The 27431-nt window shown below is 45.5% G+C and overlaps 4 protein-coding genes, 1 long non-coding RNA gene and 1 other non-coding gene across 6 annotated transcripts; 4 read left to right on the top strand and 2 right to left on the bottom strand.

The window, feature by feature from the left end:
• Window positions 1-22: 22 nt before the first annotated feature.
• Window positions 23-2786, top strand: LOC100834166. Its single transcript, XR_001405395.2, has 3 exons — window positions 23-254; window positions 381-471; window positions 2387-2786. It is a non-coding gene; the product is annotated as an uncharacterized LOC100834166 (long non-coding RNA).
• Window positions 2787-5981: 3195 nt separating this feature from the next.
• LOC100833041 (UDP-glucuronic acid decarboxylase 4) lies at window positions 5982-10285 on the top strand. Its single transcript, XM_003562413.4, has 5 exons — window positions 5982-6881; window positions 7380-7459; window positions 7748-7831; window positions 8709-8783; window positions 9734-10285. Exons 1-5 carry the CDS (start codon window positions 6080-6082, stop codon window positions 10037-10039), a joined length of 1347 nt encoding a protein of 448 aa, XP_003562461.1. The 5' UTR covers window positions 5982-6079; the 3' UTR covers window positions 10040-10285.
• A 752-nt stretch (window positions 10286-11037) lies between these two features.
• On the top strand, window positions 11038-12331 carry LOC100833661 (60S ribosomal protein L22-2). Its single transcript, XM_003562415.4, has 2 exons — window positions 11038-11382; window positions 11973-12331. Exons 1-2 carry the CDS (start codon window positions 11129-11131, stop codon window positions 12115-12117), a joined length of 399 nt encoding a protein of 132 aa, XP_003562463.1. The 5' UTR covers window positions 11038-11128; the 3' UTR covers window positions 12118-12331.
• LOC112268962 (pentatricopeptide repeat-containing protein At3g18020) lies at window positions 12180-17141 on the bottom strand. The gene is made up of 3 exons (XM_024455368.1): window positions 13522-17141; window positions 13331-13427; window positions 12180-12625 (listed from the first exon to the last, which is right to left on the bottom strand). Exon 1 carries the CDS (start codon window positions 15984-15986, stop codon window positions 13773-13775), a length of 2214 nt encoding a protein of 737 aa, XP_024311136.1. The 5' UTR covers window positions 15987-17141; the 3' UTR covers window positions 12180-12625; window positions 13331-13427; window positions 13522-13772.
• Window positions 17142-18091: 950 nt separating this feature from the next.
• MIR164B (microRNA MIR164b) lies at window positions 18092-18300 on the bottom strand. Its single transcript, NR_126870.1, has one exon. It is a non-coding gene; the product is annotated as a microRNA MIR164b (primary transcript).
• A 4044-nt stretch (window positions 18301-22344) lies between these two features.
• Window positions 22345-27035, top strand: LOC100831617 (26S proteasome non-ATPase regulatory subunit 12 homolog A). Its single transcript, XM_003562409.3, has 11 exons — window positions 22345-22485; window positions 22638-22832; window positions 24334-24441; window positions 24527-24631; window positions 24756-24812; window positions 24902-25098; window positions 25689-25788; window positions 25873-25985; window positions 26081-26234; window positions 26320-26397; window positions 26511-27035. Exons 1-11 carry the CDS (start codon window positions 22483-22485, stop codon window positions 26727-26729), a joined length of 1329 nt encoding a protein of 442 aa, XP_003562457.1. The 5' UTR covers window positions 22345-22482; the 3' UTR covers window positions 26730-27035.
• Window positions 27036-27431: the final 396 nt, after the last annotated feature.

Below are 27431 nucleotides of genomic sequence, written 5' to 3'. Positions count from 1 at the left end.
GTGAAACCACGTATCTCTCTGTCTGTGAAACCATGGGAGACACCGTACACAGTTTTCCTTTAGCCGTCGTCCGCCAGAGCCCAAAGCCGCTTTCCCCTCCTCTTCTTCTTCTCCCCCGTTAAAACCGCCAGCACAGCGGCAGGCAGATCGGAAACCGGAACTCGATCCGCGAGGAGCGTGAAAAATGGCGGAGGAGAAGGGCGCGCTGCAGTCGATGAGGCAGTGGGTGGTGGAGCACAAGCTCCGGGCCGTCGGTACGTCGCGGTCGCGGGGACCCTAAACCTTCTTCCGCCTCCGTTCCTCCTCTCCTCTCTCGCGTTGTTCTGCCGTGAAAAATCCTCTTCTTCTTCGTTCTGACGTTGCTCTATGCTCGTGTGAAGGGTCGCTGTGGCTGGCGGGGATCGCGGGGTCGATCGCCTACAACTGGTCCAGGCCCGGGATGAAGACCAGCGTGAAGCTCATCCACGCCAGGTTCGTTTTATCATTACCTGTTTGTTGTTGTAGTAGTAGTTGTTGTTGGCCTGGAATTGCTGTGTGGATGTGCTCCTTGCTGATTGTCTCCTAAATTGAATTTGGTTTCACTTCCGTTCCAGTAACGATACATGCCCTCTGGGCTAATTTGGTTGGAATCGATTTAGTTGTAGCATCGGTGCTTGCGGTTCTGAACTACTGCTCGGTAGCGGTTGCGCGCTGCTGCATTGCTGTTGGTGAACAAGGCAGCACGTATTCAAGTTGGCCTTTCAGAAGAAGAATTCATGGATGTAGCTTGTAGGTTTCCCATCGGATACAGGTACCAGTCGATCGTTTCTTTAATGTTAGTAGACGGCATGATTAACCTTATGGCAAGATGAAGTTGTAGGCTGAGTGGAAGTGCAGGAACAGAGACTTTGTTTTCCCATGAGCAGTGACATTCGGCCTCTCCAAATTTGTAGCAAAGAGTTTGACCCTGAACCAAACGAGGGCAATACAAAGAGACAGAAAAAGGGAACACAGAAAGGAAATACTTCCGTGTGCCATATATTTTGTAGTGAACACATTTCTCGTGATAGTGCTATTCCTGTTAGTTTCAGGAAACTACTGTATACCGCTAGCCTGCTTATCTGTAGGAAAAAGGCGATGGCTACTCGGTACATCTCTATCTTGGTATCAGACTTTGATGGTTGTCAACACGACTAGTTTTGTCCTGGAGAAGGATATGCACTGCAGTTTTCATGTCTGTAAATTCTCCGAATTGCATGGTATATTGGTTAGCCTATTAGGATCAGTGCAAACATTAGCTAGTGAATTCTCCGAATTGCATGTCTAGAACATTAATTTTTAGCTTTCCTAGGTTCAGTGCAGGGTTGTTGCGTAGCATTCCTAAATGTTTAGTATAACAAGTGGTAGAATATAGTGTTGAAACAAATTGAAACCTAGTGCAGCACGACTAATGCTCAAAATGGAGTTGGACAAAAGGTTTGCTCTTCTCCACTTCTCCAGAATTTAAAATTAATCGGTATCAGCATTTTTGTCCGAGACTCTTAGGCATGTCCTGTAAATGATCTGTTTATATACAGACAACAAGACTAGAATGCATAAGAATGCTGGTTGTGCATACTAAATAAAGTGTCTGGATACATATTCACATATATAGGGATCCAAGCGGGTATCCCATTTATCTTGTATGTAAGTAAATCACTAAATTTGCTAGAGCAAAAATTTGAACTAGCAAGTCATTTAAACGGGACAAACAGGATCCTTTTTGCATCCCTACTCATAAACCTTATTCCAGTAGCCATTTTTTGTGGGATGTTGTGAGTAATGCAATGGAAATGTTGAAATTCAAGATGATGACCCTAGTATGCTGACTCCAAGATATGGACATCTGGCGGAAGCCTGAAAGGTTGTATTCAGCTCATGGGAAAAGCAAGACCACCAGTATTTAAACGAGGAAATCATGGAGCATTTGTGTGCCTCCTTATTGGATATTTTTCCACCGTTAGCCCTTTACTCATGAGTTAAGACCCTTTATGGGTCCCTGTGATCCCATTAACTGCATTAGTCTTCCTCATGTTATCCCTGGTGGCGTTGTTGTTTTTTACTGATCTTATCAACGTCCTCCCGTCATTTCCCTCTCTCTAGAATAGTGGCATTATTCAAAATATTCATTCAGAAGAGGAATATTCAGGGTTAATATATGTTCAATCTTTCTGTGCATTGTTAACTTAGGCTTCATGTGCAACAGCATTTGATATGTATTGGCTGCAACAGAATTACAAAACCTGGAAAGTGTTAACCAAAATTCTGAACCATTTGTCTTAAGTTATGGTACTGAGACTGATACATGCAGTTAATGAAACCCCGTATCATTATCACTTATATTTTCTTGATTCCTCTACCTTGGCAGGCTTCATGCTCAGGCCCTTACCCTGGCTGCTTTAGGTGGGTCTGCACTGGTGGAGTACTACGATCATCAGTCAGGGTCAGGATCAAGAGTTCACCAATATGCGAAGCAGTTCCTCCCACCTGACAGCAACCCCAAAAAAGACTAGGATCTACTGTGTAGAAGAGGCAGCAAATTACAGCCACCGGCTGATATGGAATGCATTGATGTTATTTCCTGAGCAAACAATCTGTCAGTCTGTGTGCCGTTATTGGAATTCCTCGTGCTGCCTATTTTCTGTGTAAGCTACTGAACCAGCATTCCGGTGCCGCGATATGCAGATATGCATGGTAATGGAACAATGTATTTTCCTGAACCAAACATGAATGCTGAAATGGATGAAAAAATTCCCTCTTTCTACCGATGAAGTAAACTAGTACCAAGCAAATCCCATGCCACATGCTCCTAAGCTGGTGTGCATGCAGAAGCTTCTCTTCAGTAACAATAAAAATTCCATTGCCTGACATCGGATGTAGTAATCCCTTGGAATTCACAGCACCACATGATGAGATTCCTTTCTCTGTTTGGAATATGATACTGTGCAGTGCTAGTACATATACATATATAGGAGTCATTAATTAGAGCACATGCTAATATGCTTTCGAGGTGACTGGTGAAACATCAGCGTTGCTTCCAATGTTGGGTCTGCTGGTGTGTTAGTTTTATGGTTTCCTACTAGGCGATTGGTTTGTAGCTTCCTTGTTGGTTAGCGTCGTGTAGTTGAAACCAAACCCAGCTTAATTAGCTGCATGGTCCGTGTCATGCCCATGAATCTTGAGTGTGCTGAAAGATAACAGAACACAACTAACCATTCGCCAACCAGTTTCCCGGTTTATGCCGCTAATGGCAAGCTTGAATTAGGTGGCTTTGCATGGTGCCACATATGTATCAGAATACTCAAGAAACTTTCAAGGGCATAATGATATGTGGAAGACAGAAACATCAGTTTCAGTCATCAAGCAAATACTCATATATTTAGAGTATAAACCACCAGTTTCAGGGTGTTGTTTATTTGTGTGTGTTCTGCCGCTGAATCACACGCACGGAACGAGGAAATGTACTCCCTCCGTTCCTAAATTCTTGTCGCTGTTTTAGTACAAATTTAAACTAAAACAACTACAAGAATTCAGGAAACGGAGGGAGTATCATTTTGGAGTCGGTGATCAGGTCACCATCGACCACTGTTGCCCATCACAAAACTCATAACGACCTAACCCGTTGTCACTTTCTCCCAACTTGCGTGCCTAGGAGCTAGACCTTTCTTTCTTGACGCAGCCAGCATGTATTGTTGAACCATAAAGCAAAGTAATTAAACTGCCAAAAGGCACACATGCTACAGCAATGAATTAAACAAGAGGGACAGAAATAGGAACTCTTTTTATTTTTCTAGTCCAATATGAAGGCTGCAAGTTTTCTGCAGCTTGGAATGACCACATGCTGTTGGTCTCCTGCCTTTTTTACCCTAACAACGGGCCTCGTAAAAAGTCTTCGTCTATGCAATCATCTACCTGTACTGTCGGTGCCGGAATCATCGGGCAGTTCGGCAAGTGAGAGCTTGTATGGGTACTGGCATTAAATGTTCAGACAGAAAAAACAGACCAATTAAACTTATCTGAAGATATAGACATGAAAGTTTCTAGTTACAGGCGAAGAAAAACTGAAAGGGATGTGTGACATGTCACATGTGGATGATGATACCCTGCAATTTTGTACCCTAGCTTCTCTAATCTCTACTATCCGGCAGGCTCCACGCTGCATTGTTTAATCAATCGTTTTATCTCGATCTTCGCTCTGAGTTGCTACTACTTGCCTCTGATCTTAATTTTTTTCGTGGTTTTAGTTTAAATTTGTATTAAAATGACGATAAGAATTTAGCACGGAAGGAACAGTAATTAAGAAGTGCACGCGAGTACTTGAGCTGGAAATTTCCAGTGAAGATCCAAGCTAGAGGACGGCTTGGCCAGGTCCAGGAGGGAGACCAGGACCCTCCCTGTAGCTACCGAACATTGCCAAACCAGGAGCCTGGAGTCGTAAAGAAAGCCAAGCATGCACATGAGGCTCGAGGGTGCCATGAACAAGGGCCATGCATATATGCGTGCTTGGCTTCTTTACACCCGAAAGAAGATCTGGTGGCTTGGCTCGACTTATGAACCGATCAACCTTGATGTTGGTGGCACCAACCTGCAACAACCTTAATGTGTCTTTCTGATCTTAGTATGCACTGTAGCTGTCGGTTAGTTTAATTTAAAACCGTGAATCTTAGACAATACATGCTGTATTCGCTATATGTCCCCTCCGATCAATAAAAAGTGACGTCCACTTAATACAAAATTTGTATTAAGTTAGTACAAAATGCATGACATTTTTTATGGATCGGAACGGGTAGTTTAATGTGTCTTTGTCTTTGCCTCTGGAACCCCTGAATGTTTGGCGTGCGTATACTAATCGATCCACGGCGTCGCCATCGTCTGAACCTAATTTTTGTGGCGCCTAATTTTGCCATGACTGAAGTAGTCGACAGACGACACAGTCCTGCCGTGCGTGCAGGTGTGTAACAAGGGTTAAATGAACATCAGCAGTAGTACCCGTAATATATAATCACCGTCTCGGGACATGGTGACACTTGGCTGGCAGCTAGGGGAACTGGTCAACTAGAACCTGACGAGATTCCGCGTTAATTGGGTTGCTAGCTAGCTAGCTTGGGTAAAAGGATGGCAATTGGCAAGAAAGCAGGGTTAATTCAGCATTTCAGCTCGATCGCCATCGATCTGAATGAAAAGCTTGACGCAACAGGCCGGGTAATTTAATCAGGAACCTGCACACACACACGGCTTAATAATTTGCAATCTTGGCAACCGATGAAGCTTTTAATCAGTTCCCAGCAATATACTCATGACCAGATACCCCTTGGCCTCCTTGACGTGTAGCTATGTGGCAATGGCACCCTTGACGTGCGCCCTCGCCAAAGCGGCAATTTAATTAGCACATGGACCACGGCAAAGATACATCGATTCGGGTATAGTACGATCGAACACAAGAGTACGAAAATGTCGAAGCCCGTGTACTACAGATCAATCGTATTCAGATGGCTCTGAATTCCTTGTCACTGTCGATCTCCGCCCGCTAATTACATTACCCCGACGACGGCCCGGCAGCAACCGATTTCTTACTTCTTCTTGAGTACGGAGTAGTAATTTGCATACTCGGCTCCCTTTCCTCGAAGCCTGCAAGGCAATGAGTACCATGCATGTGGATCATTGACAACCAGTCCTAGCTTCAACTCTTCTTTTTTAACCCCCATGACGACGGCCATTTCACTTGCACGAAGTTTCTGATGACATGTGCGCGAGTAGTGCTGTAGTGCAAGCACGCAAAGCTTAGCCCATATATGATCTGATGACATGTGCGAGTCAAAGGTCCAAACCACGACCACGCGGGCCGCACTGGCCGCACCGAGGGGCGGCAGCTTACGTCCGTCCACGCCGATCCCGGCCGCCGAAGTCACACGTGGGCCGTCCGATATCTCACCTACACACGGCCACCACACCTAATCTCACCTCAACCTCTTCTTCTTCTTCTTCTTCCTCCTCCTCAAATACCCATTCGTGCCACAGCCACTCCTGCTTCGTCTTCTCCCCTTGATCCCAATCCCAATCCATGGCGTCCTCCGAGCTCACCTACCGCGGCCAGCAGCACGACGCCCAGCAGCCAGCACCCCTTGACGACAACAACAACAACAAGCCACGGAAGCCGACGATGCCGATGCCGGCCCTGCGGTACGTGCTGGGCGAGCAGCGCCTTGCCTTCGCCATGGCCGGCATGGCCCTCGCCACCCTCTTCTTCCTCCTCCTCTCCCCTTCCTCCACCCCCCACTCCTCCACCACGGCCGCCGTCTCAAACGTGGCCCACCTGGCAGCGGTGGGCCTCGCCTCCCACCACTCCCTCTCCGGCGCCACCACCACGCGCATGCCGATGCCGACATCGGCATGGCCACGGCTCCCAGGGCGCGTCCCGCTGGCCCTGAAGCGCAAAGGCCTGCGCGTCCTCGTCACGGGCGGCGCCGGCTTCGTGGGCAGCCACCTGGTGGACCGCCTGCTGTCCCGGCCGGAAGTCACCAGCGTCATCGTGGTGGACAACTTCTTCACGGGGCAGAAGTCCAACGTGGCGCACCACGTGGCCTCCGGCGACCCGAGGTTCGAGCTGATCAGGCACGACGTGGTGGAGCCGATCCTGCTGGAGGTGGACCAGATCTACCACCTGGCGTGCCCGGCGTCCCCCGTGCACTACAAGTTTAACCCCGTGAAAACCATCAAGACCAACGTCGTCGGGACGCTCAATATGTTGGGGCTGGCGAAACGGGTTGGGGCGAGGTTCTTGTTGACGAGTACCAGTGAGGTTTATGGGGATCCTTTGCAGCATCCTCAGGTTGAGACTTACTGGGGCAACGTCAATCCCATCGGTAAGTTCATTGATCTTGTTGTTGTTTTTGTTGTTGTTCTCCGTTGGAAATTGGAAAGGAGAGAGAACGAGGAAGAAGCCTTTTTCTTCTTCTTCCTTCTTTCCTTTCGGCACTAGCTTGTGCCGTTGGAGCTAGTGTACGTCATGGCCTTTTGACCGTATACGTATCACGTGTAGATAGCTAGCATCTGCCGTCATGTATATGTATCAATGTACTTCCTTCGATCCATATTTATTGTCTCAAATTTGTCCAAATACGAATGTATCTATGTCTAAAATACGTCTAAATACATGTAATATTTTGACAACTAATTAAATATTAAATATGGATCGGGGGATTATAGAATACAGCCAGGGACGGAAATGCTGGCATCGACTCTTGAGCGGGTGTATGTAGGAGGAAAAAGACAGAAATGACTGTTCGAGTGTAGACTTTGTAGTACTGTCAAACTTGTTGTCTGAATCTGAAGAGTGATTGTCTGAATGGCGTGTGCTTCAGGTGTGAGGAGTTGCTACGACGAGGGGAAGCGGACGGCGGAGACGCTGACCATGGACTACCACCGCGGCGCCAACCTCGAGGTTCGTGCATTTTTCCACTCTTTAATTTACTCTTTTGTTTGGAAGAACTCTTTAATTTACTTAATTCATCATTCAGCACTCACGCGCCCACTTTACTGTAAAGGAAAGCATCCTAGTAGCAGTATTCTAGGGGGAAAAAAAGCATCCTAGCAAAGCTCTTGTCTCTTTTCTTTCCTTTAAAAGCAAAAACAAAATAAATTATGCATGACTAGTTCTAGAGAGGAGCAGTGGATAATTAAACTAAGCTAACTTCCATTATTTGTGTGTGCTGTTTTGGTTGGCATGCAGGTGAGGATTGCCCGGATCTTCAACACCTACGGGCCACGCATGTGCATCGACGATGGCCGGGTCGTCAGCAACTTCGTCGCTCAGGTAATACTCCTCCTAATAACATGCATAAGCGCTAAGGAATTACTAATATGTATATCGCCATATGCATCGATCGATCGCGCATGCACGTTGTAGCCAGATCTCACTTTTCCATCCGCTTTACTTGCCTTGGTCCAAGGTTTTTTATGTACCACTACTAATAATATTGTATTTGTAGATCTAGATCTGCATCAATAAATTAATTAATTAGTGCTACTACTCCACCTCTTTGTGATCTATGTAAATTAACCCTCCAACATATACATATGTGTAGTTCCGCTGCATGCATCTAGCGGGCGAGCCACATGCCAAGTGTCTACTTGTACTATTCTATCTGTACCATTTACATGTATGATGTGGCCGGGTTTGCACTAGAGGGCAAATTATTTAAGGGGCTCAAACGAGTGGCCAAGTGTTAGCTTGTTAATTCAATCCAGGGCCGGAAAATGCCATGCATGTGTACAGTGCCTAGCTTTTTTCGTGCCGCTTGCCGCAAGTACTCTGTCAGTGTCATATCGAGTGACTTAAATTTGTCTAAATACGAACGTATCTATATATTAAAATATATCTAGATACATGTAATAGATAGTCACTTAATTAATTAAAACGGGACGGAGAGAGTATTAAATAATTAAACAAACAGAGTAGTGAGGTGTTGACAAGTGTGCACTCCTTTTTTTACTTCGAAAGTTAAAACGGATGCGAAGAAATTTGACACATGACACGCATATGATCGACATCATTAGTTTGTCTGATGCCGGCATGCAAGTCGATGTCGTAGTATGGGTGCGTGTATATATGGTGTGAAGAATATTATTGGTAATGGCGATTGATTGATGGATGTGTGCTTGATTGTGTGTTTAACGTGTCGTTTGTGCAGGCGCTGAGAAAGGAACCACTGACGGTGTACGGGGACGGCAAGCAGACCAGGAGCTTCCAGTACGTCTCCGACCTGGTAAAACCTCGATCACCCCTCACCATCTATTCTCTTTCAATTAGTTCATCCACATGCACTTGTAAAGCTACACGTAATACGAAACCATGCACAACCAAGTCAATGCACTCATGTGCACGTCAGTTGGCCATGACGTCCTTTCCGGTTTTCTCCTTTACAAGCTAGCTAAAATTCACTTTGGATTTGTATATACTTGTCGAACATAAAGTAATATATATATATATATATATATATATATATATATATATATATATATATATATATATATATATATATATAGTATTCTAGTAAGTTTCTGCATCGTTGTATTGCACATGATTTTTTTTTAAAACTCCGCCACACCATCTTCTCAGCTCGATCGATCGATCTTTTCCCCCATGCATAAACCTCTCCGGCCGGGCCAGCAATGCACATGTACAGTGCCGTGTGTGTGTAGCTAGCATAGTGTTGCTGGTGCCCGCCCGTACGTGCTCCCAACGGCACGGCACGCAAACCATATATTATGATCAGCATTGGTTAATTTAGGTTTGGGGCCTTTGCCTTAGCTTGGGGATGGATAGATCAGAGTACATGGTCCAGGTTCTAACAATTTCCTGCCGCTACCTACTCTATCAACGGATCAAGTACTACTGCTGGGTTGTGTGGTACTAGTCGCTGCATTTTGGACCACCCCAGCACCCCAAGCTCCACGAAACACAAGTCTATATAGACACATACTTAACACAGCTGCAGGACCACGTTACCTATACGTGTGTGCGAGTCCAAACTGTTTGGTGCAGTGTTGCTACCTAGCTACCGGCTCGACACGACACGGCGACCTCGATCGATCCAGTTGCAATCAACCTTTTTGATTTCTTGGCCTTTCCTTCCGTGCTTAATTAGAGTATCAGACTAATCTAACATTGCAATGGATAGATTAATTGGATGTGTGTGTGTTAACATTATTGCAGGTGGAGGGTCTGATAAAGCTGATGGAAGGGGAGCACGTGGGCCCGTTCAACCTGGGGAACCCGGGGGAGTTCACGATGCTGGAGCTGGCCAAGGTGGTGCAGGACGTCATCGACCCAAACGCCCGGATCGAGTTCCGGCCCAACACCGCCGACGACCCGCACAAGCGCAAGCCCGACATCACGCGGGCCAAGGACCTCCTGGGCTGGGAGCCCAAGGTGCCCCTCGCCAAGGGCCTCCCGCTCATGGTCAACGACTTCCGCTCCCGCATCTTCGGCGACCAGATCAAGCCTGACGCCGCCAATTAAATTAACTGGTCGGAACTACTAAGCTGCTGAGAATCTCCGTTAGTCGTTAATTCCTGTACTTAGAGCGATGATGAAACAGACAGTGCTTGTTTTGCTTGCTCGGTGGTTGGAGTTGGTTGGTTGAGTCGTGACTCGTGAGGAAGGAAGGGATAGGTGGATGAGATATACATACACAAGCTCAGTTGTACTAGTTGTACTAATGAAAGTTGTTGTTTAGCTCGATCGGGCTTAATTTTCCGAGTCCTAGTTTACAGTGCTCATGTGATCGGATGATTTGCACTGAAGGGGAAAACAGAATGGAACTTAACATACAAAGTTGGTTTTTACAGCAGTCATATGGGAACACAGAAGCAGATTAAGTGGATGTATTACACAGAAAAAAGAAACACAAAAAAAATCTTACAGCAGAGGTTGGAGTAGACGGAAATTTTCCTATAAATCTAGCACAAATTAACGCAAACAAAACTTCTTCTTATGGTTTCCTACCTACGAATCAACTGAGACATATTGAAATTAAATCCTCCGAATTTCCTTTAGAAATTCCATTAAATCAAGGAGGCCCTGATCCTTGACTCTGGACCTTAGGTCCTGTACATTTATTACTCCCTGTCCCTGCTAATTCATGAAAACCAGCAATCTTGTGGTTTTTTTTAAGTATGAACATAAACATGCAAACACTAAAAAAAACATGCAAATACTTTGTTCCATCAAAAAGGAGGGGTATATAACAGGCCGAAACCTGATATGACCGTGAAAGTACAACCCAACAAGCATCTCTCCCAAGACCACAACGAGTCAACGACGCAACAAAAAAAGACAAAGGAAGTCCTATTAACTACTGGAGATGCGGCCCAGAAGAGCCACTGATGGGTCAAATATAACTTGGGCTTGAGGTATCTCACGCCGTCCAAACCCAACCTATGCCGACAAACCGGCCCATTTACCAGACCCGCGAGAATGGAAGCCCATAAGCCCTATATAAAGCAAACACCCTCTCGTCCTCGCCGCTGCAAACCCTAAGCCGCCTGCGCGCCGCCAGACACACAACCAACCCCGAGGAGGACGACAGAGCGAGAGAGGAAGGGTGAGATGGCTCGCGGCGCGGCGGCGGCGGCGGCGGCCAAGGGCGGGGCCGGAGGCAAGAAGAAGGGGTCGGTGTCCTTCGTGATCGACTGCACCAAGCCCGTGGAGGACAAGATCATGGAGATCGCGTCGCTCGAGAAGTTCCTGCAGGAGCGCATCAAGGTCGCCGGCGGCAAGGCCGGGAACCTCGGCGACTCCGTCACCGTCTCGCGCGACAAGAGCAAGGTCACCGTCACCTCCGACGGCGCCTTCTCCAAGAGGTATGCGTAGCAGCGCTGTGAAGCTCCCAAGATACCCTCGTTTGTTTATGTCCTCTAGATCTGTGAACTGTGTAATCTATGTACTCTTGTTTGTTTATATCTGCTTCTTGTTCATGCGTGTACTTGGATTTGTTCATATGACTCTAGCTAAAAATATGTGGCAGTTATGTAAATGAAAATGAGAAAACTGCGTATTAAATGTTGTTTTACTGTTTTTGATAAGTAACATGTGCGTTTGTATGTTTTTTGGAGTATTATACATGCCATGTAGTCAGTAGCCGCAAAGCTCCATAATTTGTCATTTTATTCAATGTTTTAGACTAACTAACTTCCAATGTTGAACGCTAGCAAAAACAACATTTGCCATGGCCCTCTTTTAGAATAGTGCTTGCACAATTCACTGTTAGCGCGGCTTCATTATTTGCAGATATCAGCGCTACTTATTTTTACTATATTGAACTCTGGCGAACATTTAGGTCATATGATCTTAACAAGATGGATGATATATTTCATAATCTGATATATGTGCTGTTATCAGTGGCCACATTGTTACAGTTTGGCCTAATCGCATAGTTCTTTTGCCTTGTTAGGTACCTGAAGTACTTGACCAAGAAGTACTTGAAGAAGCACAATGTGCGGGACTGGCTTCGTGTGATCGCTGCCAACAAGGAACGCAATGTTTACGAGCTCCGGTACTTCAACATTGCTGAGAACGACGGCGAGGAGGAGGATTAGAGTGCATTTCACTTATATTGTAGTCTGGAACTTGTTGCAGTTTGATACTTGATCTGAGTACCTCTAGTTATCCACCTATCTTGTGTTGTGCTCTGGTGAACATGGATGGTTTAATTTTAAGAATCCTTATATTTTGTTGCCTCGACTATGAATGAATTCATATGTTGTGAACCTAGAAAGTAATCTGGAGAATTGTTCTTGATATTTTTCTTCAGTTGCTGTTTGTAATGCTGGTGCCTGTGTGAAATTTGCTTTGTCATGTCTGCATTTCAAGATTGTGTGCAAAGTTTTTGTATTCATAATGCGCCTCTCGGAATTAGGTACAGCCTACAGATTTAGTTAGATATCAGTGTTTCGTTGCCAGTGCTGTTGATCTTACAATGGATGATGTAAAGGACCTCTTAACTTAAACTCTAAAAGGTGCCTAGAACTTTCACAAGGATGGTTGAATTCCTGAAGCCCCTCTGAACATGCCCACTGCATCTTGATCTTCTCCAATCTGAGGAGCCTGAGAATATGAAGAATTTGTTAGATGTATTAACTAGGGCAGTGAAGGAGGCAGCGAGATTGCTGGCATTAAAAATGTAGATGAAGCAGGCACCATCAGTACTCAACAAACTTTGTTGATCAAGTAACGATCAAAGACACAACACATACTTGCCCTGAGCAGATGCACTTCGGCTCTTGATGCACAAATGTACATGCTGGAAACGAGAATGCAGTGCAGATACTCAGGAAGATGAAAAATTCTTTCTGCTGAAGCTAGACCCATATCCAAACGCCTGTTCATTGATCCTTCAATCTCGACTTTACTGAAGTTTAATTTTCTGGTGAACTACATTTTTGTAAATCCTTCGGCATACCAAATGGCCCTTTAAAGAACTTAGATTCTGATGATTGTTGATTATTAGTATTTTGGATGCCCATCAGCTTGAATGCTTGATATACAGACTAATGTTATAGCGTTGCAAGAATTGCGTAGGAATCAGAAATTGGGCAAAATTGTATATCAGGACTTATGCAGTACTGCTTGTTTGAATAATATGCAAGAGACATACAGTATTCTTAATCAGAGAATAAAACCACATAGGTTAAGGTAAGCAATTCATTGCTTGAATACATTTGTATTCACTTCTTCAAACATTTCGCCCAAGAAGATTATCTACGCTGACCGTACTTCAGTTATCCAGTAAAGACCAATCTGAGAACTTACCTGCGCCAAGGCCTTGGCAGCGGATGGCATCGAGCATTTGCAAACTGAAGGCAAGCTGACGGCCCTATATATGGTGTTCTTTACTCTCCAAAAGTTCCTGAAAAAAAATATATAGATTCCAGTTAATGGGTGAGTAGAGATGCAATTATACAACAATCAGATTTCTAGTCCCAAGCTTATGTGAGGTGCACCTAAAATCAATCATGCCGGGCGAGCTCCAGCGTTATAAATTTCCAGCTGGTTATTGTTAGTATTAGTTAGTATTAGTAACTAAGCTTTCATTGCACAATGTTCTAATATCTTCCCCTTCTAACCGTAACACTTGTTCTAGAGCAATCATGCGGAGCAGGCTCCAGCCATATAAATTTCCAGCTGGTTGTTGTAACTCAGCTTTGATTGCACAATGTTCTAATATGTTCCCCTTCTAACCATAACACTCGTTCTAGAGCAGGCCAAAAACCTTCCTGGCCACTGCAGATAGCGATTCTCTTGAAGGTTGCTTATCCTGCTTTGTCAAGCCATCGTCCTTGATTGTATAAACCTTGTCTATTGTTGTTTCAAGTGCTGCATTGTCCATCAAATAGTCCTTCCCTTTGGCTGACTCAGTCAGATCTGATGAACTCTCAGTAGTGTCTGGTAAGTATCCAACTTGTTCAACCTTACCATCATTGTTATTCTTGCGTACTTCATCCAGATATTCTGACGACGACAATGAAAGCAACGAAGGTATTTCATTTTTGGTCGAGATGAGAGGCTCTACTCTGTCATCTCCGGAACTTTGGTCCATGTTACAGGTGGGAGGCCGGTGCTCCTTGCCGTGTTCTTCATTGCCATACAGATGCAATTTGTCAAGAATCCTCCAAGTTACGGCATCCGGTGAAAGGCCATTCCTTCTCATCTCCTTCACTAACTGATAAGCCAGTTTCTTCATTCCCTGCTTGCAGGCAGTGTCAACGAGTATGTTGTAGCACACTACACCGGGAAAAACTCCAGAGTCTACCAACTCGTACAGGAAATCGCATGCCTGTTCCAGTTTCCCCAGTTTGCAGAGGCCTCTAAAGATTGCACTGTAGACATAACCATCATGTATACCTGATGGCCAGACTACATTGTCCCAGAAACCCTTTGCCTTCTCGAGTTGTCCTGCATCGCAGAGCCCTTTGATCACCACAGTGTGAGTCACGGAGTCGGCAACGACATTATTCAACTTCATTTCGTCAATGACCTGCATCGCACTGTCAACTAGCCCAAGGCAAAACAGTCCCTTCAGGACAGAATTGTAGGTGACAATATTAGGGGAGCACCTGCGCCTGGGCATCAAAGTGTGCAGCACATTGAGGGCTTCTGCATGCTCACCTACATCCAGGTATCCAGATATGAGGGTGGTGAAGGTGACAACATCAGGAGGACAGAATTTGCCGTTAATCATGTCGTCCAATATCCTTCTGGCCTCCTGGGCCCGCCCAACTTTGCAGAAGCCATGGACGACAGTGTTCATGGTGATCACGTCTGGGGCGCATTCCTCCTGCAGCATAGACATGAGCACACCGAGCTGCTCGCTTGGGTTCTCCACAGCGTGCAGTGCCCCAAGGAACATATTGTATAGCCTGGTCCTTGTCTCATCATCAGGCTTGTCATAAGCACAATGAGGCTGCAGCATCAGCTCCAGGACATCCTTAGCCTTGGCGACCTCTTTCTCCCGGCAGAGCTCCTCGACGAGTACCTTGTACGTCACCTCTCTCGGCCGATACCCGAAATGGACACCTTCCATCACCAGCTGGTACGCCCTCAGGCGTCCCCCGGGCTTCTGACTGGTGCACAGCCCATGAACAATGCAGTTGTAGGACACGGTGCTCGGGCACACACCCCTCTTCCCCATGACGTACACTATCCTCGACGCGCCATGGTGCTGCCCAGCCCGGCACAGCGAGTCGACCATCTGCGCGTAGACGAACTCGTCAGGCACGCGGCACCGTCGCTGCGGCATCTCGTCCGCGACGTGGAAGACAACGTGGAAGAACCCCTCGGCGCACAGGCTCTGCAGGAGGTGCGCGAACGCCGCGTTCTTGGTCCCCTGGTCCTCCTCGTCGCCGCGGGTGCGCTCCGTGGCGGGCCAGAGATGGGTTTCGGCGAGGTCCATGGCGCCAGCGACGTCGCGGCCGCGGAGGAATGCTTTGATAAGGAAGCTGCGCGCGAGGGAGCTGGGGGCCAGGTCCCGGCGAGGCATTTCGTCGAGCAGGTTATGGACGGCGCGGGCGTCGGCGAGGGACGCGTACCCGCCGAGCAGCGCGCCGTAGGAGGCGGCGTCCGGGGGCGCGCGCATGCGGAGGAGGTGGCGGTGCGCGAGGAGGAGAGGCCATGGCGCGGCGGCGGAGGAGGAGGATGAGAGGTGGGCGAGGAGGCGGTTGTGGTTGGGGAGGGAGACGGCGAACGGCGCGGCGCCGGCGGCGGCCTGGAGGAGGCGGAGTGTGAGGAGCGGCGTGCCGGCGCGGAGGAGGCGGCGGAGGAGGCCGTTGGCGGTGCGGCCGTCCAGGTGCCGGGAAGAGGAGGAGAGGAGGAGCGCGACGCGGCGGTGCGCCTCGGCGGAGCGGCCCGACGCGCAGAGCGCGTCCACCAAGCCGCCCAGGTCCGGCTGCGCTGCGGCGGCTGCCATCATATCGGAGCGCTGGAGACCGCCGCCGGCGGGGCCGTAACACTGGGGAGTCGAGACCCAGGAAGAAGAATGCGTGATCAGATGAGGACTTGAGGAGACGCCATAGGCTCCAGGAGCAGTATGGGGAGCAGAAGACGGTGACAGGCGGAAATTTAACAGGAACGCCGCTATTTGTAACCAGAAGCAAATTCGTTCGTTCAATCTAACACAAGTACAAGACCGGGAAAGATGAAGTACGCACTACAACGATATATAGTCTAGTCCAGAGCCGAGGACAAGCCAGGACCAGGATCGACGAAGGATCATTGCATGCATGATGTGCTAACTAACTTGCTCAAGATTAAATTCAACGGGTAAATTCAATCAATTAGTCCTTGAGGCCGCCGTTGACGCCAGCGGCACACACGGACCCCAGGTACAGGCGCTAGATTCATTCATTCAGCTCCGGTCTGAACCGGCGGGCACGATCTACTAAGCTCTGAATGTTGTTCCACCCTTATTAGCCTTTCAGATAGCGCACGCACGGTGTTCATCCATATATCCTCCGTGGTGAACAACACAACACAAACGGCGCGCGGCGGATTCATGCTAGCTCTTGTAAGATGGAGCACAAAACCGTCGTCTGACAGTGCTGTTTCAGAGAATTCAAGATGAACAGCGTCTGTACTCTGTATTGCTTCACCTTACCTTTCTGAAAACCTCGGCCTGGCTGGACCTCCTGCAAAATTTCGGCCTGCTTAGCCAGTCAGCCAGGCCCAGGCCCCGTAACCCGTGGATGGATGGCATTATTCATGTTTTCTCGTTTCCCCTCTAGTTCTTCGATGGTTAACCAAAGTGAGTGTTAGTGATTCTAAAAAAAAAAGTGAGCGTTAGTGCAATCGTTTCGTGCGTCCGCGCTGTATCCAATACTCATACTCACACGTACAGTACAGCTAAACAACCACGAGCCTGCAGGGCTCCAGATTTTAGCAAACCGTTGGGTGCATTTACATGCATCCTTGGTCGGATCCGCGTCTGTCTCCACCACCATCCCGTAGTACTAGTGGCCAAAACCGAACGGGCGAAGGCCAGTCGATCGATTTCACACATTCATGATGCACGCCCCTAGCCTCGACCCAAAAGCCCAATACTGCGTGTGCACCAATTATTAACCCAGATTAATTACCGTGGAGGTTAATTCTGCCGTCTGCATGCGTGTGCTGCTGCTCAAAGTAAAGCGTGCCAGAGCAAGAAAATGTAAAGCAGCGAATCCGACCAGGGCACCGAAGATCTGCAAGAAAATGACGGTCACTCAAAAGTTGTATCCATCTGACGTAGGACGTGTCCACATGCAATTAATGGGCTAATTAAATAAGGGTGTGAAAAATGCACCACACTAAAACTCGATCGATCGGTCGTAAGTCGTAACCAATGGGCAATGGCTAACAAAAGAACACGAGTTTGACATACACAATTAAGCTCTAGGGGCCGGGGCAGCTAGCAGACGACGCTTTAATTTGTTGGTTTCTCTGTCTCTTATGGCGTAGTTGAATTGAAATCCACTCTATGATCAATAATAAATTAACAAGTTAATTAAGGGAGATGAGCAAGGAAGTCATCTATACTAATTTTTATTGGTGAAATTTCGTATAGTCCCTCCGTTTCATATTAAGGTGACTTTCTATTACATGTATTTATAGACGTTTTTTAGGCATAGATACATCTATATATATTTGGACAAATTGGATGGAGGGAGTACTAATTATGTTCATTTGCCGCTTCAAAACACGCCAGTTGGGACGATTTTATATCTCTGGGAGGAGATGGAAGCTAGGAAAGAACTACCTGTGTGTTATTCCTTTGGAAACAGTAATAGAAATGCATGTATATTCAGTAACAGATGCAAACCTGTTCTTCCGAATGTCAATCGAGACGGGGATTAATTAATTAATCCAATTAATTAAGAACACAACGAAAGAACCACAGAGAGAGAGAGAGAGAGAGAGCGCGCAAAAAAGCAATTAAGCAAGAATTGCAGTAAAATTGATTGATATAGCTAACGGCAGGAATCGATCGATCGATATTGCATACCTTTGTGGTCTCTTGGATCATCGACCAGCACGCACACGGTAAAGAAAGCGAGAGAAATGAAGACCGTGATGGAGGAGAAGAACACATGCATGCAGCATCCAATAGGTGCCAAATTAAGCTCGGTATATAAGATCGATCCCGGCCAGGCACAAGAGATGGAAGAATTGACACTAGCTAAGCTCTAGTTGCATGCATGCACGTGCCCTGCTTCTCCAACGCGGTCCTTCTCGCTGAGCTCTCCTCTCTTTAGCTGTGAGACGGTCCTCATCAGACTATCCGAGCATGAATGAATGGCCAAGAGGAGGCAGAAGAAATCCCTTCCCCTTTTTATACCTCGTTCCCAAAAGAAGAGAGAAGCTACGGAGAGGAGAGAGTCGGAAGTTGGGAACGAAGAGGAGAGCACGAGCTAGTTCGATCCTGAAGGCAGGCACAGGTCGAGTCGAGGCATTCGATTGGCGATCCCCTTTTTATTACTCTTTCCGTCCCATAATATGAGGCATTCTCAATTTGATTAATTAAATATGTACAAAAGGTATACCATTAGATTGGTTATCAAAAAACTTTCTAATGATTTAATTATTTAATTTATATTTAGCTAGTTAAATTAACAATCTAGAAATGCGTGCGTGCCCTCGTATTATGAGACTGACGGAGTAGCTAAAACCAATTAATTTGTCTCCCAGCAGCTACCTCTTTCGATCCTCTTGTTTAGACGTTGGGGGTCTCGGGGAAAAGATGGCGGATTGTCGAATCCGCGATCCAACGACAGCGAGAGTGGGAGACGACCTACCGACCGTGTAGATGTTGATGGACGGATGGATGGGACGTCGACGACGGCTAGCCAGCTAGCTAAGGGACACTTAATTTGCTTGCTTGATGAGCATGCAATGATATCGCCGTGCGACCGGCGTTGTTGCATGGCTAGCTTCCATATGTCCCAAAACTTGATTTGATTTGATTTGGTGACCACCCAGAATTGATGGCCTGGTACGTACTATACGTGCCCGGCCCACGCTAGGCCAAGGAGGAGAGCGAGTGTGAGTGAGTGAGGTCGAGTTTGCCGAGACAACCAACCGCCGTCAGATCAATTTATTGGATCTATGTTGTACTGATATAACAGGTTATTTGTTTTTACTAATTTTTTATTTGATCTATATTTTATTTATATTGACATAATAGGTTATCGGTTTTTTGTTATTCAAATGTATGTAAAAGAAGGGGAAAAAAAATTCTCGCGCCCCGAGCCATGGCCAAGGTTGTCCGGGGCCCAACTCCGCCCCGGTTTTCAAGACCAAGGCTACTACTATGACAGGATATTGATCCTATCTCTCTTACCATCTGTTCTGATGATAACATTGTTTTAAAGATAAACCTGATGATTTGCGCATTGGACCAATTACAAAAGCAAGTGACAAGTTATTAGAACAACTTGTGAATTCACTTATAATTGAATATGATATTTTTATCAGTGAGATTTTTATACTAGCTAAGTTTTGCATCTTTGAATGATGAGGTTTTAGGGTGAAGCATGCAAGGCGCGCTGATGAGAGGACCCGTGCGTGAGGATCTTCAAGCATTGTCATCCATCATCAAGATGTGTCTCAGGATGAGAGGGAGGAAAACTTCCCCTAACTGAAGATGGTGAATGGAGACATGTAGAAGAACAATTTGTGTGCAAATACAACCCATGACAAAAATGGCATACCGAAGTTGCACCACAAGTTGGGTGGAGTATAAGATGCACCGGGACATCCCATGATGAGCTCAATAAGATAGGGGGGGGGGGGGGGAGTTCGTATGTGAGCCAACCCTATTTCGGTTTGGTTGTATTATTAAGTTGAGCAGAACCAGGTTGCCCTCCTCTCCTATATATATACAAATGGGTGTGCCTAGCTAGAATTAGGCTTAGGCAACATTTTAGCTTATACCGAAACTTTGCTGAAAATTGCGCAAACATTCATTAGGAATCTTCTGCCCCATATTCGTTAGATGGGGTGTTCCATTGATACTAAAATTTTGAGAACCATCTGTCACTAGGAATTGTAAGATTACAAAATCGCTTATGGTTGGTAGACCACTTCCCAAGTATATATGTTGTGGCAAATTTATATTGGGTTGCAAGTTCGTTGCATTGGCAACGGGTGATCGGTCGGAAGAATTGCAGAATCACGCAAATTATTGACGTTGCTCTCTCATACGATCGGGCCGTTCCTTATCAATACCAGTATCGGTGATCTCACCTTATGCATACACATGATATTTTACTCTCTAGTAGGAAAAAGAGGAAAATCTCATGGTGATTAAGCACTCGTTGCTCTCTTGGACATACATAAGTTAGGCGGAGCCAAAAATTAGCTTGGAACAAGGCTATTGCAGTGCATGTGACTTGAAAAGCAGTAAATAATTTAAAGAAGCCCCATATTAAACTCAAAATCATCACAATTTACCAAAGAAATAAAAATTCAAACCCCAGACCATGCCCCTCTTGTCTCTCCGGCTCACGGAAATATTTTGGTCACGCACCCGACAGAAAGGCTACGTAATGTTGGCCATCGGGATTTTTTGGACCGGCCTAAAGTACGAAAACAATTTTTAACCCGAATCACAACATTTTCAGCTTCTATGCCTAAAAAAAGAGCTTACTACCGCTAGTAAACACTCTCCGTTCTTCTTCTTGCTTTTCCTCCTCCCCGCGACCCCTTCCATCTCCTCTCCTCACGTGGATCTGCCGGACGGCTAGTACCTTGTAGCATTAGATTAGATTGAAATAATATCGTCGTCCTTATCCTCCTCTCCTCTACTCTCACTCGCCCTCAGCTTTTCCTTCTCCTCCTCCTCCTCCTCCTCTTCTTTGCCGCCGTCACGCTCTACATCCGCCGGTGAGTAGGTACTCCCAATCCAACTCTCTCTTATCGGTACTCACCACACCTCTATGATTAGCAACCGATTAGGTATTACCCAAGGTGGAAAATCAAATTAGGGAGTCGTCGACGAGGGCAGGGTCACGAGATGGGTCGTCGGTGCGGTGGTTCGTCGAGGCGTCGGCATGTGGTCGTCGGTGTGGGGCATCGGCGTGCGGTCGTCGGCAAGGGGAGGCAATATTTGAGTGGTACCGACGATGGTTGCCTCGCGCGGGGTCGTCGGCAATGGCGGCCTCACATGAGGTCATTTTCCTCGGTTCCTTTGAGTACTAGGATGGGAAGGGCGTGATGTCTTCATACCTTTGACACTTGTACTATTTTTTTTTCCTAAGTAATTTGAGGCCCTATTCTCAACATGTACCTAAAACCTTATACACGGATTTGTTAGCACCTTGCTATTTGTCTGTCATCGCTACTAATTTTCTGTTAATTAACAAGATTTTATCTACTAATTTTCTATTAATTAGCAGGATTTTATCTACTAATTTTCTGTTAGCAGGATTTTACACCGGTGTTTTGCAATGGACAACGTGAACATGACCAAAAGTATTTTTGTCTTTTCAGTTTTTGTGCATTCTAGAGACTCTCCTTATTCACATCCCTTTTTAACTAACATGGTATGTGTGCTTTCAGATGACCGAGGAAGATAGAGATTACACATACAATGCAATGCCATATTTGTTCAGTGAATTGAATAAGGAGAGTTTCCAACCAGAACGCGCACTAAAGTTGGCAAATATTGTACTTGAAGAGCTTGAAGATGCTTCCGAAGACACTTAGCAGTGAAATGGTAGTTTTTAATTTCATCTATATCTTACACATACAAATATTTATTCTCTAAAACATTCTACAAGTATGAATTTTACTTACGTACGAAGCTTAATCTAGGATCTTCCATGGTAAATATATTCCATTCTCATGCAACCTCTTGAGCCTTCTAAAATATTTCAATCTTCTAAAAAATTCACTAGAAGGCTCGTTGTAAATATCTTACATGCTGATTCTCCAAAATATTAGAAACTTCTCAAATATACATTGCTAATTTTCAACACTCCCCAATTCATTATATGGATTGCTCTATCTGTCAACAGCTTCTTTTGAGTTTAGTCTTGGAGTGGGTGGATGCTTTCATGTCCTTGGCGCCTGAGGAGCAAGAGGAGAAATCTTCTCAAGGAGGGGCTTAACCAAATTTTGGGCCCCAAAAGATGAGCGGCCTGTTCCGTCGCCCATCCTGCCTCTGTTAACATAGAGGTCTGTGTCGCGCTGGCGGCGACCGTATTTGTTATGCCTTGTTCGGGCCGAATGGATCAGAGGTGTCGTCATCGTCTTGGCGGCCCATTTTGTAAAGTGGGCCGTAGCTGGGCCGTACCGAACCTGCTAAACATTGAGCAATCCGATCGAGCCCGACTCAAACCTCAACGACCCCCTTCTCCTCCTCCTTCTCCTTCTTCTTCTTCTTCGGCGTCCTCGCCTCCGCCGCCGCTGCCTCCTCCCGCTAGATCCCGGCCATGGTGAGCTCGCCCTCCGCCCTCCTCCACCCAGTCTCTCCGCTCGCCAGGGTCTCGTATTCTCTCCAGGCCCCATCGCCTGGGAGGAGGGTTTCGGTTTTCGATCTCGTAACGCGAAACTGACGCTGCTTTTACTGTGTGGATGGATGGTACAGGAGGGACAGGGGAACCTCGACGCGGCGATAGAGTCGCTGCTGAACGTGGAGAAGCAGTGCAGGCTCGCCGGCGATGTGGCCGGCACGCGGAAGGCGGCAGTCGACATCGTCGAGCTCTGCCACAAGGAGGGCGCCTGGAAGACGCTCAACGACCAGATCGTGGTCCTCTCCAAGAGGAGGGGCCAGCTCAAGCAGGTCTGGCTCACGGGAACCCGCTTCTCTCTTTTTTTGTTCGTGTTGAATTGTGTTGATTTTGATCCTGTAGTGACGGAATGACCCGATACTAGAGGCTGACTGGCACTGAAATTCAGTAGCGCGTGAGACTGAAGCAAACAGTTGCAGCCACTGTGTTGTCATGCTAGACCACCATAGTCTATATTTATCTCATAGAATTAAACTTGTTTTGTTTAAAGTTTAGCTAATAACACAAATTATAATGAAAGGCTGTTTGGAGAATATGGAATTTATGAAGTACTCCCTCCGTTCCATAATGCTTGTCTCAAATTTGCCCAAAAATGGATGTATGTATTCCTAAAAAGCGTCTAGATGCATGTAATATTTCGACAAGAATTATTGGAACGGAGGGAGTAGTACAAATGTATTTTGTTGAGCCATGCACGAAGGAAGTAGGGCTCAAGTGTGTTTTATTTGGCCTGATGTCTTTATGTTATGGGATATTTGCTGCATGTGTAAGGGCTAATGGGTGCAAGCATGCCATATTGCCTTGTAACATTACTCATTGCAGTGACCAGCATTATTGCAAATTGTCATGGCTTAGACGGGCCTCATGAGTTACTGGCTGTTTTTTTTTCTGGTTCTAATCGACTGTTCCAATGCCAACTGTTTTGTTTCCTTTATATATATTTAGCCCACATATAAAAACAACCAACAAGCAAGGGAGCAATGTTAAGCATGCACCCTAATTATTACTCCCTCCAATCCATATTAATTGTCGAAATATTACATGTATCTAGACGCTTTTTAGGCATAGATACATCCATATTTGGGCAAATTTGAGACAATTAATATGGATCGGAGGGAGTATTTTCTAGTCTGAATTTAATGTGTCACGTTGCATAATAATTGTGTTTATACTGTAATTTTAGTGGCAGTGAACATTGTCAAACAACATTGGTGTTATTACTGAAGTGCAGAAGTTCTTATGTATAGCTACTTTATGCGCATGTCTACAATGTTTTCTTAGTTGAAAGTCACTAGCAAATACTCGAACCAGAACAACAGGCTCAGTAATTACATCATTTCTTTGCCTTGTTGACTTAGATGAAATTTCTTCTTGACAGTATTGTCTTACAAAACATTAAATCAGAATGCAAAATGATTTTATGGTTTACTGGGGTTTCTTTCACTGAAACACTAAATCAATACTCCCTCCGTCCCATAATTCTTGTCGTTGTTTTAGTTCAAATTTGTACTAAAACAGCGACAAGAATTATGGGACAGAGGGAGTATTTGCTTACAGTTCTCTCTCCAGAACAGTAAAACTTTCTTTTGCTAGAGCAAGTAACTTGCAATTAGTGTTTATTGATCATCTTATTCATGTAAGACTGAGCGTCATATCATAAGCACTCCCTTAAAAAAAAGAGAGCACTCCCAGCTATGTACGCTACTACTTTTACTTTTGGTTTCTTAGTTTTAAGTTATGCACATACCTCACCTTATTATTTATTATATGCAGGCTATTACTGCCATGGTTCAGAGAGCGATGGAGTATATTGATGTGACACCAGATGTGGACACACGTATTGAGCTTATTAAAACATTAAGCAGTGTCTCTGCTGGAAAAGTGAGAAGCATGGCTACTTGTTTGTATTTACTTCTGTAAGTTTTGTTTGCTTTCACGTGTGTGATCTCATGTGCATCCACTTTAGATATACGTGGAGATAGAGAGAGCAAGATTGATCAAAAGACTTGCAAAAATCAAAGAGGAGCTGGGGCAGATTGATGAGGCTGCCGATTTGATGCAAGAAGTGGCTGTAAGTCCATTGGCGCTAGGATTCTGTACAAACAGACCATCCACTATAATCAAAGAGTACCGTTTTGCTGGTGCTGTTTCCCAACTGCCTGTAATATCTTATTGACTAAGAAATTTATCCTCAGGTTGAAACATTCGGCTCAATGGCAAAGACAGAGAAAATTGCATTCATTCTGGAGCAGGTACGCTGTCAATTGTCATTTGTCAACAATAAAGCTTTGACTGGTCACATAAGCTCGATTCATGGAAAAATTACTACTCATGGCAACAGGTCCGGCTGTGTCTAGATCATCAAGATTATGTCCGAGCACAAATTTTATCCAGAAAAATCAGTCCTAGGGTATTCGATGCAGATACATCAAAGGAAAAAAAGAAACCAAAAGAAGGTGATAATATTGTTCAGGAAGCCCCTGCAGAAATACCTTCCCTCTTAGAACTGAAGCGCATCTACTATGAACTGATGATTCGGTACGTGGTGCTTCTGCTCAGTGGTACTTAATCTATTTAAGTTCAAATATCTTTTCCCGTAAAGGTTTAGCTCATGATCGGCAATAACAACAATTACTTAATAGAAAGTTACTATATGCCCAAACGGACAGGACAAAATAACTCATATACTTCTACGGCTATTTGTTTGTCATTGCCGCAGCCTGTTATTTGTTTACCTTTGGAAACTCACCATCCATTTTCTTCTGCTTTTTCCCATTAGCTGTCATATATTTATATGTTCTACTTGCATTGTCATGTCATGATAGTGCTTGAATACCTTGACTGTGGATTACAGCAATCTATGTTTAGGTGTTACCGTTCTGAAGTCAAGCTATTATCTGCTGTACTAGTTTCCCTGTTTGAACTCTTGATGTCATAAAATACTCCCTCCAATCCATAAAAAGTGTCGCCCGCTTAGTACAAAATGAGCGACACTTTTTATGGATCGGAGGGAGTAGATTCTCTATTTGATTTGCTTGATTGCTACGTTAATATGCCGCACTGTTAGTTGCTACAAGTATGTTTCATATTTGTGGTCAATAGTCATGATTTCTCATTGTTGCTTTCAGCTATTACTCGCATAACAATGATTACCTGGAGATCTGCCGTTGCTACAAATCAATTTATGATATTCCATCCGTAAAAGATGATCAGGCAAAGTGGATACCGGTAGTCTTTCACTCTATCTGTGTGTGTGGCCCCCGTGCATGTTGGTGGTGCATGTGTGATCTAACTGCCGATTTGTGTTTGTAGGTTCTTAGGAAGATCTGTTGGTACTTGGTTCTGGCACCTCATGATCCAATGCAGTCGAGCCTTCTCAATGCTACGCTAGATGATAAAAATCTATCAGAGATCCCAAATTTCCGGTACAATTACATGGCCCTTAGGATTAGAAATTCTTGTTACATCACATAGCCTTGCCTAACGCTTACTTACCTTCCCCATATTTGTATGAAAAAAGATTACTGCTGAAGCAGTTGGTTACCATGGAGGTGATTCAGTGGACAAAGTTGTGGGAATTCTTCAAGGATGAATATGAGAACGAAAAGAATTTTCTCGGAGGGGCTTTAGGCACCAAAGCAGCGGAAGATTTGAAGCTGAGGATCATTGAACATGTACTGCTTACTTGGCATTTATTATGGAATTATTTAGTTCTTGCTTTGTGCTTGTGGACTGATTCCCAGTTCTTGCTCTGTTCAGAATATCTTGGTTGTTTCAAAGTACTACTCGAGGATTACCCTGAAGAGGATTGCCGATCTTCTTTGTTTGAGCCTACAGGTACACATTTCCTACCTCTCCCAAGCAGCATTGCAGCTTGTTTTCCTCAATTATCTGCTGTTGCAGATATGGGGTATGCAATATCCAATTTGCCCTGCATTGTTCTCCTTCAGGAAGCAGAGAAGCATCTTTCAGACATGGTGAACTCAAAGGCCCTGATTGCAAAGATTGACAGGCCGATGGGTATTGTATCCTTCCGGACAGCTCAAGACAGCAACGGCGTACTCAACTCATGGGCATCGAACCTCGAGAAGCTTCTTGACCTGGTAGAGAAGAGCTGCCACCAAATACACAAGGAGACGATGATCCACAAGGCGGTGTTGAAAGCTTAAATGTAGCCATTTTGGGTTGGATGGCCTTCTTTAGGTTTTCTGCCTTTCCTTATGGTCTAAATATCACAATCTGAGGACGGGTCAAACTATTCTCTGCTCAAGCATCACTCACCTGTGTTGCTTTGGAAACTATTGCCTGACCCGGTCTTAAAATACTGGAACCCCCACAGAATGATGAATACTATTTGCTGGTGGGGTACTTGGCTGTGCTTCGGATTTCTCAACTCTTGTACGGAGTATTGTCATATTATTTGAATTCTTTGACCACAGTTAGTCATCTGCTCAGAACTAGATCCAGTTTCTCATTGATTAGCTCGCAGATGTCTGGCTGGTTTCACACTTTCACATGGTTCATTGATCTTTTGGCATCAATTTCAAAAGCATTTGGAATATTTACTCTCGGTTCACGTGGTACGATATTCTGTGCGTCGGCAGCGTTCAAACTGCTGGTCGCCGTAGCCTTGTCTGTCTTGTTTGCTTGGTCATTGTTTGGGGGAAAGTTGCAAATTGAGTCGGATGATATTGTACTGAATCATTGGTAGCTCCGGCAAACCCTCTCTTTCCACAAGAACAAGTTACCCTCTCATATTGCTGGGCCTTGGGTTCAGCATGGTGCTGAGCGCGAGCCAACACTATGATTGTAGCATCAGCTGCCGTGTTCTGACGTGTGTGGGCGATAGACTGATGGAATGCTCAATCATC

This window comes from Brachypodium distachyon, chromosome 1 (assembly GCF_000005505.3).
Source record: "Brachypodium distachyon strain Bd21 chromosome 1, Brachypodium_distachyon_v3.0, whole genome shotgun sequence".
Taxonomy (NCBI): Eukaryota; Viridiplantae; Streptophyta; class Magnoliopsida; order Poales; family Poaceae; genus Brachypodium; species Brachypodium distachyon.
Note: the sequence above shows the minus strand (reverse complement) of the source record. Positions and strands in the feature narration are given on the sequence as shown.